A 15,062-nucleotide genomic window follows, 5' to 3' on the forward strand; every position below is an offset into this window, starting at 1 on the left:
AACTTTTTCCTCCTGCATCTATTCCTCCATCATCCAGAGCTGCGCCCTCTACTGTTCATGCGGGAATCTGCATTTTAACCTCAACCTGGGGCGCATTATTTACATTTTGGTATGAAGAAGCCTTTACCGTTGCACAGAAATATAACTTTTTTTGTTATAAAAAAAAAACAAGCCCAGCCCAGGTGAGAAAAAGTAACGCAAAAGTAACGTAACGCATTACTTTTCTTAAAAAGTAACTCAATTAGTTACTTTTTAAGGGAGTAACGCAATATTGTAATGCATTACTTTTCAGAGTAACTTCCCCCAGCACTGGTCCAGAGTGTGTGTGTGTGTGTGTGAGTGTGTGTGTGTGTGTGTGTGTGTGTGTGTGTGTGATGGGGAACGGCTGCTCCGTGACATGATTGTGCTGTAAATAAAATATCATATGCTTGGTATGATGAGAATAAATGCTGCTGTAATAACGGCCCGATTAAAATGTTTACGTGCTTTTCTTCTGTTTATGTTTTGAGCGGTGATGAAATATATCGCTGTAAACACTCGCCAGCATTTAAAGAAATACAAGTCTAGAAATGCCTCCAAATGACCGTACGGTGCCCTGCAGGGGTCAAAAAGGCATCAACAGTGAATTTTGAAGTGATATTCGGACGGCAGTTCAATGACCACACGAGCTGGTGTTCGTCTAAAGCTGGAGGTCATTCGGCCGGGGATCTTTACGCGGGTGGTGGGAGACGGACGGCCATCCAATCACTGACTAGCCGCTGTAAATGATGACCACACCCCACAAGAAACAACTACCCGTCTGGATAGAGCTTCAGCACTAGCGGAGCGAGCTGGAGAATCACACTCTTCCCGGGACACATCACGGCCACCAGCAGAACTCACACAGATTGTTCTCGCTCCAGCTATAACTTCTGGACACTTGGTAGCGGAGCCACAACGGGCCGAACGGCTTCCCTCGCATCTTTTCTCCGCCGCCATTACTGAACCACAGCTCAAACTAGCGCATCAACGCCATCGCTCTCAGCCACGCCCTCTGTTCGCTGATTGGACCGGTAAAAATGTGTTCGGAGAAAACCTGAGAATACACCGCAGTCCCAGACGGAGGAGGGCGGAGCCAGGCGAAGTTAGACCAGAAGCTTAGGAAAATACTGTAATATGGTCAATAGCAACAGAGATGTGTGAATCCTCCTTTAGAAAGAGTGGTGTGGTCAGGAGCCAAGGGTGAGAGGTCAGGAGCCGAGGGTGAGAGGTCAGGAGCCGAGGGTGAGAGGTCAGGAGCCGAGGGTGAGAGGTCAGGAGCCGAGGGTGAGAGGTCAGGAGCCGAGGGTCAACCCCTCTTTAAGATTCATTGAGCTTTATTCAGCCTGTGTCTGCAGAGATGGTGAAATAACTTATGTTCAAGAGAATCAAAAGCTTTATAAAAATCTGAAAAAAGATGAAAACTTTCCTCATTAACCAGCTCGGCATAATCTAACAAATCTAATGTTATTAGCAATATCATATGCTCTTAGCGATAAAACCTGACTGGGTTTCATATCAGACTCATATTCTGACGTCAGGCTAATACTAAAGTCATACTTCAGTCATACTTCGCGACATATGTGATGATTTAGTATCGGCCTGTCCAATTTTTATACATGAATAATGACAAGGACAAACTTTTGATAGATCTCTAAGTAAAAATACAACGTATATATAGTTATTAAACACAAGTGAAGCGTTATTATACAGTAAGCCCCGCCCATCCGCTAGCGCCAGATCCGCGGTCCGTCGGTGAAATGGTTCCGGGTGTGTATGTGTGTGAAAGGTCGCGGTGAGACCGAAAACAGCTGTGTGTCTGTCACCTGTCTGTCTGTCGGTGTGTGTGTTTCTGACAGACGCGTTGATCCACCGGACCCTGATCATGTCGAAGCCGCAGCCGATCAGCCCCATGAAGAACTTCTTCGCCGGCGGGTTCGGCGGAGTGTGTTTAGTGTTCGCCGGACACCCGCTGGACACCATCAAAGTAAGTGTGTGTGTGTGTGTGTGTGTGTGTGTGTGTGTGTGTGTGTGTGTGTGTGTGTGTGTGTGTGTGTGTGTGTGTGTGTGTGTGTGTGTGTGTGTGTGTGTGTGTGAGAGTGTGAGAGTGTGAGAGTGTGAGTGTGAGAGTGAGTGTGTGCGTGAGTGTGTGTGTGTGTGTGTGTGTGTGTGTGTGTGTGTGTGTGTGTGTGTGTGTGTGTGTGAGAGTGTGAGAGTGTGAGAGTGTGTGCGTGAGTGTGTGTGTGTGCGTGAGTGTGTGTGTGTGCGTGAGTGTGAGAGTGTGTGCGTGAGTGTGTGTGTGTGTGTGTGAGAGAGTGAGTGTGTGAGTGAGTGAGTGTGTGTGTGTGTGTGTGTGTGTGTGTGTGTGTGTGTGTGTGTGCGTGTGTGTGTGTGTAGTTCGCTGGATATTATCAAAGCCAAGATATCAGTCATTATTGTTGATTATTATTATTCTTAACTCTCAAACAGCGACAGATAAAGAGCAGCAGATCATAACTCACTTTAATCATAACTCAGGGTCAGAGGTTAATGTGTGCGGTTATATTGTTATCATCTGAGGAAAGACAGGATTTAAAAACACATGTATTTACAGATGAATATATATATAATACATTAAATACTGCTGTATGAACCCTGTGTGTGTGTGTGTGTGTGTGTGTGTGTGTGTGTGTGTGTGTGTGTGTGTGTGTGTGTGTGTGTGTGTGTGTGTGTGTGTGTGTGTGTGTGTGTGTGTGTGTGTGTGTGTGTGTGAGAGGGGTTTTGAAGGGAAAGTCCTGGACTTGTGACCTTTGACCCAGATGTGTTAGTGTGGTCAGTAGTGTGTTATTGATCAGTGTGTGATGGTCATGTGATGGTCATGTGATGGTCATGTGATGGTCATTTACAGGTGCGACTGCAGACGCAGCCCAAACCCCGACCTGGCGAAACGGCGCTTTATGGCGGAACCTTCGACTGCTTCAAGAAAACCCTGGGGAAAGAGGTGCACCTGTCTCACTGCACCCGTCTCACTGCACCCGTCTCACTGCACCCGTCTCACTGCACCCATCTCACTACACCTGTCTGACTGCATCTGTCTGACTGCATCTGTCTGAATCCACCCATCTCACTGCACCCGTCTCACTGCACCCGTCTCACTGCACCCGTCTCACTGTACCTGTCTGACTGCATCTGTCTGAATCCACCTGTCTCACTGCACCCGTCTCACTACCCCTGTCTGACTGCACCCATCTCACTGCACCTGTCTCACTACACCTGTCTGACTGCATCTGTCTGACTGCATCTGTCTGAATCCACCTGTCTGAATCCACCTGTCTCACTGCACCCCTCTCACTGCACCTGTCTCACTGCACCTGTCTCACTGCACCTGTCTCACTGCACATGTCTCACTGCACCCGTCTCACTACACCCGTCTCACTGCACCTGTCTGACTGCACCCCTCTCACTGCACCTGTCTCACTGCACCTGTCTGAATCCACCTGTCTCACTGCACCTGTCTGAATCCACCTGTCTCACTGCACATGTCTGAATGCACCTGTCTCACTGCACCCGTCCCACTTCTCCTGTCTCACTGCACATGTCTGAATCCACCTGTCTCACTGCACCCTTCCCACTTCTCCTGTCTCACTGCACATGTCTGAATCCACCTGTCTCACTGCACCCGTCCCACTTCTCCTGTCTCACTGCACATGTCTGAATACACCCGTCTCACTGCACCCATCTCACTGCACCTGTCTCACTGCACCTGTCTCACTGCACCCGTCTCACTACACCTGTCTCTCTGCGTCACTGGTGGCTGCGCTGCAGACAGCTGGACGTTGAAGCCTGTCTGTCTGCCTGTCTGTCTGCCAGGGTCTGCGGGGGCTCTATAAGGGCATGGCCGCCCCCATCATCGGAGTCACGCCCATGTTTGCCGTTTGCTTCTTCGGATTCGGCCTGGGGAAGAAACTGCAGCAGAAAACGCCCGACGACGCCCTGACGTGAGTCAGTCATTCCTGGGTTAGGGTTAGGGTTAGCTTAACCTCCTAACCCTTACCTTAACCTCCTAACCCTTACCTTAACCTCCTAACCCTTACCTTAACCTCCTAACCCTTACCTTAACCTCCTAATCCTAACCTTAACCTCCTAACCCTTACCTTAACCTCCTAACCCTTACCTTAACCTCCTAATCCTAACCTTAACCTCCTAACCCTTACCTTAACCTCCTAACCCTAACCTTAACCTCCTAACCCTTACCTTAACCTCCTAACCCTTACCTTAACCTCCTAATCCTAACCTTAACCTCCTAACCCTAACCTTAACCTCCTAACCCTTACCTTAACCTCCTAACCCTTACCTTAACCTCCTAATCCTAACCTTAACCTCCTAACCCTTACCTTAACCTCCTAACCCTTACCTTAACCTCCTAACCCTAACCTTAACCTCCTAACCCTTACCTTAACCTCCTAACCCTTACCTTAACCTCCTAACCCTTACCTTAACCTCCTAACCCTTACCTTAACCTCCTAATCCTAACCTTAACCTCCTAACCCTTACCTTAACCTCCTAACCCTAACCTTAACCTCCTAACCCTTACCTTAACCTCCTAACCCTTACCTTAACCTCCTAATCCTTACCTTAACCTCCTAACCCTTACCTTAACCTCCTAACCCTTACCTTAACCTCCTAACCCTTACCTTAACCTCCTAATCCTAACCTTAACCTCCTAACCCTTACCTTAACCTCCTAACCCTTACCTTAACCTCCTAACCCTTACCTTAACCTCCTAACCCTTACCTTAACCTCCTAATCCTAACCTTAACCTCCTAACCCTTACCGTAACCTCCTAACCCTTACCTTAACCTCCTAATCCTAACCTTAACCTCCTAACCCTTACCTTAACCTCCTAACCCTTACCTTAACCTCCTAATCCTTACCTTAACCTCCTAACCCTAACCTTAACCTCCTAACCCTTACCTTAACCTCCTAACCCTTACCTTAACCTCCTAACCCTTACCTTAACCTCCTAATCCTAACCTTAACCTCCTAACCCTTACCTTAACCTCCTAACCCTTACCTTAACCTCCTAACCCTAACCTTAACCTCCTAACCCTTACCTTAACCTCCTAACCCTTACCTTAACCTCCTAACCCTTACCTTAACCTCCTAACCCTTACCTTAACCTCCTAATCCTAACCTTAACCTCCTAACCCTTACCTTAACCTCCTAACCCTTACCTTAACCTCCTAACCCTTACCTTAACCTCCTAACCCTTACCTTAACCTCCTAATCCTAACCTTAACCTCCTAACCCTTACCGTAACCTCCTAACCCTTACCTTAACCTCCTAATCCTAACCTTAACCTCCTAACCCTTACCTTAACCTCCTAACCCTTACCTTAACCTCCTAATCCTTACCTTAACCTCCTAACCCTAACCTTAACCTCCTAACCCTTACCTTAACCTCCTAACCCTTACCTTAACCTCCTAACCCTTACCTTAACCTCCTAATCCTAACCTTAACCTCCTAACCCTTACCTTAACCTCCTAACCCTTACCTTAACCTCCTAACCCTAACCTTAACCTCCTAACCCTTACCTTAACCTCCTAACCCTTACCTTAACCTCCTAACCCTTACCTTAACCTCCTAATCCTAACCTTAACCTCCTAACCCTTACCTTAACCTCCTAACCCTTACCTTAACCTCCTAATCCTAACCTTAACCTCCTAACCCTTACCTTAACCTCCTAACCCTAACCTTAACCTCCTAATCCTAACCTTAACCTCCTAACCCTTACCTTAACCTCCTAACCCTTACCTTAACCTCCTAACCCTTACCTTAACCTCCTAACCCTAACCTTAACCTCCTAATCCTAACCTTAACCTCCTAACCCTTACCTTAACCTCCTAACCCTTACCTTAACCTCCTAACCCTTACCTTAACCTCCTAACCCTTACCTTAACCTCCTAATCCTAACCTTAACCTCCTAACCCTTACCTTAACCTCCTAACCCTTACCTTAACCTCCTAACCCTAACCTTAACCTCCTAACCCTTACCTTAACCTCCTAACCCTTACCTTAACCTCCTAATCCTAACCTTAACCTCCTAACCCTTACCTTAACCTCCTAACCCTTACCTTAACCTCCTAATCCTAACCTTAACCTCCTAACCCTTACCTTAACCTCCTAACCCTAACCTTAACCTCCTAACCCTTACCTTAACCTCCTAACCCTTACCTTAACCTCCTAATCCTAACCTTAACCTCCTAACCCTAACCTTAACCTCCTAACCCTTACCTTAACCTCCTAACCCTTACCTTAACCTCCTAATCCTAACCTTAACCTCCTAACCCTTACCTTAACCTCCTAACCCTTACCTTAACCTCCTAACCCTAACCTTAACCTCCTAACCCTTACCTTAACCTCCTAACCCTTACCTTAACCTCCTAACCCTTACCTTAACCTCCTAACCCTTACCTTAACCTCCTAATCCTAACCTTAACCTCCTAACCCTTACCTTAACCTCCTAACCCTAACCTTAACCTCCTAACCCTTACCTTAACCTCCTAACCCTTACCTTAACCTCCTAATCCTTACCTTAACCTCCTAACCCTTACCTTAACCTCCTAACCCTTACCTTAACCTCCTAACCCTTACCTTAACCTCCTAATCCTAACCTTAACCTCCTAACCCTTACCTTAACCTCCTAACCCTTACCTTAACCTCCTAACCCTAACCTTAACCTCCTAACCCTTACCTTAACCTCCTAACCCTTACCTTAACCTCCTAACCCTTACCTTAACCTCCTAACCCTTACCTTAACCTCCTAACCCTTACCTTAACCTCCTAACCCTTACCTTAACCTCCTAACCCTTACCTTAACCTCCTAATCCTAACCTTAACCTCCTAACCCTTACCTTAACCTCCTAACCCTTACCTTAACCTCCTAATCCTTACCTTAACCTCCTAACCCTTACCTTAACCTCCTAACCCTTACCTTAACCTCCTAACCCTTACCTTAACCTCCTAACCCTTACCTTAACCTCCTAATCCTAACCTTAACCTCCTAATCCTAACCTTAACCTCCTAACCCTTACCTTAACCTCCTAACCCTTACCTTAACCTCCTAACCCTTACCTTAACCTCCTAATCCTAACCTTAACCTCCTAACCCTTACCTTAACCTCCTAACCCTTACCTTAACCTCCTAATCCTTACCTTAACCTCCTAACCCTTACCTTAACCTCCTAACCCTTACCTTAACCTCCTAACCCTAACCTTAACCTCCTAACCCTTACCTTAACCTCCTAACCCTTACCTTAACCTCCTAACCCTTACCTTAACCTCCTAATCCTAACCTTAACCTCCTAACCCTTACCTTAACCTCCTAACCCTTACCTTAACCTCCTAATCCTTACCTTAACCTCCTAACCCTTACCTTAACCTCCTAATCCTTACCTTAACCTCCTAACCCTTACCTTAACCTCCTAACCCTAACCTTAACCTCCTAATCCTAACCTTAACCTCCTAACCCTTACCTTAACCTCCTAACCCTTACCTTAACCTCCTAATCCTAACCTTAACCTCCTAACCCTTACCTTAACCTCCTAACCCTTACCTTAACCTCCTAACCCTAACCTTAACCTCCTAATCCTTACCTTAACCTCCTAACCCTTACCTTAACCTCCTAATCCTAACCTTAACCTCCTAACCCTTACCTTAACCTCCTAATCCTAACCTTAACCTCCTAACCCTTACCTTAACCTCCTAATCCTAACCTTAACCTCCTAACCCTTACCTTAACCTCCTAACCCTTACCTTAACCTCCTAATCCTAACCTTAACCTCCTAACCCTAAACCTAATGCCCTGACGTAAGTCAGAGTCACTTATCATCATTCTTGACACAGGACAAACTAAATCAGGCATGGAATTAAAAAGTCTAAATGATGAGAGAAAATTGTGTGTGTGTGTGTGTGTGTGTGTGTGTGTGTGTGTGTGTGTGTGTGTGTGTGTGTGTGCAGGTATCCGCAGCTGTTTGCGGCCGGTATGCTGTCAGGTGTTTTCACCACGGCCATCATGGCTCCAGGAGAGAGGATCAAATGCCTCCTGCAGGTGAGAGACACACACTCTCTTCACTATTCACCTGCCAACCTGTGTGTGTGAGACGTGTGTGACGAGTGTGTGTGTGTGTGTGTGTGTGTGTGTCCAGATCCAGGCGGCGTCCGGGGAGGTGAAGTACGCCGGGCCGATGGATTGTGCCAAGCAGCTCTACAGAGAGAACGGGATCCGCGGCATCTATAAGGGAACAGCTCTGACACTCATGAGAGGTAAAGACACACACACACACACACACACGCTACACGCCACACACACCACTTCACTTTACACACACACACACACACAATACACTCCACACACACACACACATACACACACACACACGCTACACGCCACACACACCACTTCACTTTACACACACACACGATACACGCCACACACACACACACACATACACACACACACACACACGCCACACACACCACTTCACTTTACACACACACATGATACACGCCACACTCACACACACACACACACACGCCACACACACCACTTCACTTTACACACACACACACACACGATACACTCCACACACACACACACATACACACACACACACACACGCTACACGCCACACACACCACTTCACTTTACACACACACACGATACACGCCACACACACACACACACATACACACACACACACACACGCCACACACACCACTTCACTTTACACACACACATGATACACGCCACACTCACACACGCCACACACACCACTTCACTTTACACACACACACGATACACGCCACACACACCACTTCACTTTACACACACACACGATACACGCCACACACACACACACACATACACACACACACACACACGCCACACACACCACTTCACTTTACACACACACATGATACACGCCACACTCACACACACACACACACACACACGCCACACACACCACTTCACTTTACACACACACACGATACACGCCACACACACCACTTCACTTTACACACACACACACGATACACCCCACACACACCACTTCACTTTACACACACACACACACGATACACCCCACACACACCACTTCACTTTACACACACACACACACGATACACCCCACACACACCACTTCACTTTACACACACACACACACGATACACCCCACACACACCACTTCACTTTACACACACACACACGATACACCCCACACACACCACTTCACTTTACACACACACACACGATACACCCCACACACACCACTTCACTTTACACACACACACACACGATACACCCCACACACACCACTTCACTTTACACACACACACACACACACGATACACCCCACACACACCACTTCACTTTACACACACACACACACACACACGATACACCCCACACACACCACTTCACTTTACACACACACACACACACACGATACACCCCACACACACCACTTCACTTTACACACACACACACACACGATACACCCCACACACACCACTTCACTTTACACACACACACACACACACACGATACACCCCACACACACCACTTCACTTTACACACACACACACGATACACCCCACACACACCACTTCACTTTACACACACACACACACAATACACCCCACACACACCACTTCACTTTACACACACACACACACGATACACCCCACACACACACCACTTCACTTTACACACACACACACACGATACACCCCACACACACCACTTCACTTTACACACACACACACACACACACGATACACCCCACACACACCACTTCTGTTTACACACACACACACACAATACACCCCACACACACCACTTCACTTTACACACACACACACACACACGATACACCCCACACACACACCACTTCACTTTACACACACACACACGATACACGCCACACACACCGCTTCACTTTACACACACACACACGATACACGCCACACACACCGCTTCACTTTACACACACACACGATACACACACCGCTACACTTTACACACACACACAGATACACGCCACACACACCGCTTCACTTTACACACACACACGATACACGCCACACACACCGCTTCACTTTACACACACACACACACGATACACGCCACACACACCGCTTCACTTTACACACACACACGATACACGCCACACACACCGCTTCACTTTACACACACACACACACACACACACACAGATACACGCCACACACACCGCTTCACTTTACACACACACACGATACACGCCACACACACCGCTTCACTTTACACACACACACGATACACGCCACACACACCGCTTCACTTTACACACACACACGCACACACGATACACGCCACACACACCGCTTCACTTTACACATACACACACACACACGATACACGCCACACACACCGCTTCACTTTACACATACACACACACACGATACACGCCACACACACCGCTTCACTTTACACATACACACACACACGATACACGCCACACACACCGCTTCACTTTACACACACACACACACGATACACGCCACACACACCGCTTCACTTTACACACACACATGATACACACCACACACACCACTTCACTTTACACACACACGATACACGGCACACACACCGCTTCAGTTTACACACACACACACGATACACACCACACACACCACTTCACTTTACACACACACACGATACACGCCACACACACCGCTTCACTTTACACACACACATGATACACGCCACACACACCGCTTCACTGTACACACACACATGATACACGCCACACACACCGCTTCACTTTACACACACACACGATACACACCACACACACCGCTTCACTTTACACACACACACGATACACGCCACGCACACCGCTTCACTTTACACACACACACGATACACGCCACGCACACCGCTTCACTTTACACACACACACGATACACGGCACACACACCACTTCACTTTACACACACACACACACACACACACACACACGATATACACCACACACACCGCTTCACTTTACACACACACACGATACACGCCACACACACCGCTTCACTTTACACACACACATGATACACGCCACACACACCGCTTCACTTTACACACACACATGATACACGCCACACACACCGCTTCACTTTACACACACACATGATACACGCCACACACACCGCTTCACTTTACACACACACATGATACAAGCCACACACACCGCTTCACTTTACACACACACACACACACACACACACACACACACACACACATACACACACACACACACACACACACACATGATACACGCCACACACACCACTTCACTTTACACACACACACATGATACACGCCACACACACCGCTTCACTTTACACACACACATGATACACGCCACACACACCACTTCACTTTACACACACACACATGATACACGCCACACACACCGCTTCACTTTACACACACACATGATACACACCACACACACCACTTCACTTTACACACACACACGATACACGCCACGCACACCGCTTCACTTTACACATACACACACACACGATACACGCCACACACAACGCTTCACTTTACACATACACACACACACGATACACGCCACACACACCGCTTCACTTTACACATACACACACACACGATACACGCCACACACACCGCTTCACTTTACACACACACACACGATACACGCCACACACACCCCTTCACTTTACACACACACATGATACACACCGCACACACCACTTCACTTTACACACACACGATACACGGCACACACACCGCTTCAGTTTACACACACACACACGATACACACCACACACACCACTTCACTTTACACACACACACGATACACGCCACACACACCGCTTCACTTTACACACACACATGATACACGCCACACACACCGCTTCACTGTACACACACACATGATACACGCCACACACACCGCTTCACTGTACACACACACATGATACACGCCACACACACCGCTTCACTTTACACACACACACGATACACACCACACACACCGCTTCACTTTACACACACACACGATACACGCCACGCACACCGCTTCACTTTACACACACACACGATACACGGCACACACACCACTTCACTTTACACACACACACACACACACACACACGATATACACCACACACACCGCTTCACTTTACACACACACACGATACACGCCACACACACCGCTTCACTTTACACACACACATGATACACGCCACACACACCGCTTCACTTTACACACACACATGATACACGCCACACACACCGCTTCACTTTACACACACACATGATACAAGCCACACACACCGCTTCACTTTACACACACACATGATACACGCCACACACACCGCTTCACTTTACACACACACATGATACACGCCACACACACCGCTTCACTTTACACACACACATGATACAAGCCACACACACCGCTTCACTTTACACACACACATGATACACGCCACACACACCGCTTCACTTTACACACACACATGATACACGCCACACACACCGCTTCACTTTACACACACACATGATACACGCCACACACACCGCTTCACTTTACACACACACATGATACACGCCACACACACCGCTTCACTTTACACACACACATGATACACGCCACACACACCGCTTCACTTTACACACACACATGATACAAGCCACACACACCGCTTCACTTTACACACACACACACACACACACACACACACACACATGATACACGCCACACACACCGCTTCACTTTACACACACACATGATACACACCACACACACCACTTCACTTTACACACACACACGATACACGCCACACACACCGCTTCACTTTACACATACACACACACACGATACACGCCACACACACCGCTTCACTTTACACACACACACACGATACACGCCACACACACCGCTTCACTTTACACACACACATGATACACACACCACTTCACTTTACACACACACGATACACGGCACACACACCGCTTCAGTTTACACACACACACACGATACACACCACACACACCACTTCACTTTACACACACACACGATACACGCCACACACACCGCTTCACTGTACACACACACATGATACACGCCACACACACCGCTTCACTTTACACACACACACGATACACACCACACACACCGCTTCACTTTACACACACACACGATACACGCCACACACACCGCTTCACTTTACACACACACATGATACACGCCACACACACCGCTTCACTTTACACACACACATGATACACGCCACACACACCGCTTCACTTTACACACACACACGATACACACCACACACACCGCTTCACTTTACACACACACATGATACACGCCACACACACCGCTTCACTTTACACACACACACGATACACGCCACGCACACCGCTTCACTTTACACACACACACGATACACGGCACACACACCACTTCACTTTACACACACACACACACACACACACACACACACACGATATACACCACACACACCGCTTCACTTTACACACACACACGATACACGCCACACACACCGCTTCACTTTACACACACACATGATACACGCCACACACACCGCTTCACTTTACACACACACATGATACACGCCACACACACCGCTTCACTTTACACACACACATGATACACGCCACACACACCGCTTCACTTTACACACACACATGATACAAGCCACACACACCGCTTCACTTTACACACACACACACACACACACACACACACATGATACACGCCACACACACCGCTTCACTTTACACACACACATGATACACACCACACACACCACTTCACTTTACACACACACACACGATACACGCCACGCACACCGCTTCAGTTTACACACACACACGCCACACACACCGCTTCACTTTACACACACACACGATACACGCCACACACACCACTTCACTTTACACACACACGATACACGGCACACACACCGCTTCACTTTACACACACACATGATACACGCCACACACACCGCTTCACTTTACACACACACATGATACACGCCACACACACCGCTTCACTTTACACACACACACACACACACACACACACACACACACACACATACACACCACTTCACTTTACACACACACATGATACACGCCACACACACCGCTTCACTTTACACACACACATGATACACGCCACACACACCGCTTCACTTTACACACACACACATGATACACGCCACACACACCGCTTCACTTTACACACACACACATGATACACGCCACACACACCGCTTCACTTTACACACACACACATGATACACGCCACACACACCACTTCACTTTACACACACACACATGATACACGCCACACACACCGCTTCACTTTACACACACACACACACATGATAAACGCCACACACTCCGCTTCACTTTACACACACACACACGATACACGCCACACACACCACTTCACTTTACACACATACACATGATTTACGCCACTCACACTGCTTCAGTTTACACACACATACACACTCCGCTTCACTTTACACACATTATCATTGAACAACTACATAAGTGGTGTGATGCTGATGTCAGGTGATTGACAGCTGTCACTCTGTGTCTCAGATGTGCCGGCCAGTGGAATGTACTTCATGACGTATGAGTGGCTGAAGTACACACTCACTCCGGAGGGCAAGAGGTCAGTCGGGTCACTTATTAATATTCAGAAATGCAAATCTACCTCACGTCGATCCATCGTGTGTGTGTGTGTGTGTGTGTGTGTGTGTGTGTGTGTGTGTGTGTGTGTGTGTGTGTGTGACCAACAGCCCGACGGAGCTCAGTGTTCCCAGTATCCTGTTTGCCGGTGGGATGGCCGGGATCTTCAACTGGGCCGTGGCGATTCCTCCAGACGTGCTGAAGTCTCGTTTCCAGACGGGTCAGTGATCGTCTGACTCTCTGACTCTCTGACTCTCTGA

General features: G+C 47.9%; 1 protein-coding gene across 1 annotated transcript; it reads left to right on the top strand.

Moving 5' to 3' along the window:
- The first annotated feature begins 383 nt into the window (after nucleotides 1-383).
- slc25a20 (solute carrier family 25 member 20) lies at nucleotides 384-15,062 on the top strand. The gene is made up of 8 exons (XM_079808430.1): nucleotides 384-1,221; nucleotides 1,263-2,005; nucleotides 2,906-2,998; nucleotides 3,868-3,995; nucleotides 8,016-8,106; nucleotides 8,204-8,321; nucleotides 14,713-14,785; nucleotides 14,913-15,062. The coding sequence occupies exons 2-8, from the start codon at nucleotides 1,904-1,906 to the stop codon at nucleotides 15,028-15,030; spliced, it is 723 nt and encodes a 240-aa protein (XP_079664556.1). The 5' UTR covers nucleotides 384-1,221; nucleotides 1,263-1,903; the 3' UTR covers nucleotides 15,031-15,062.

Source organism: Gobio gobio (assembly GCF_949357685.1).
Source record: "Gobio gobio genome assembly, chromosome: 24".
NCBI lineage: Eukaryota > Metazoa > Chordata > Actinopteri > Cypriniformes > Gobionidae > Gobio > Gobio gobio.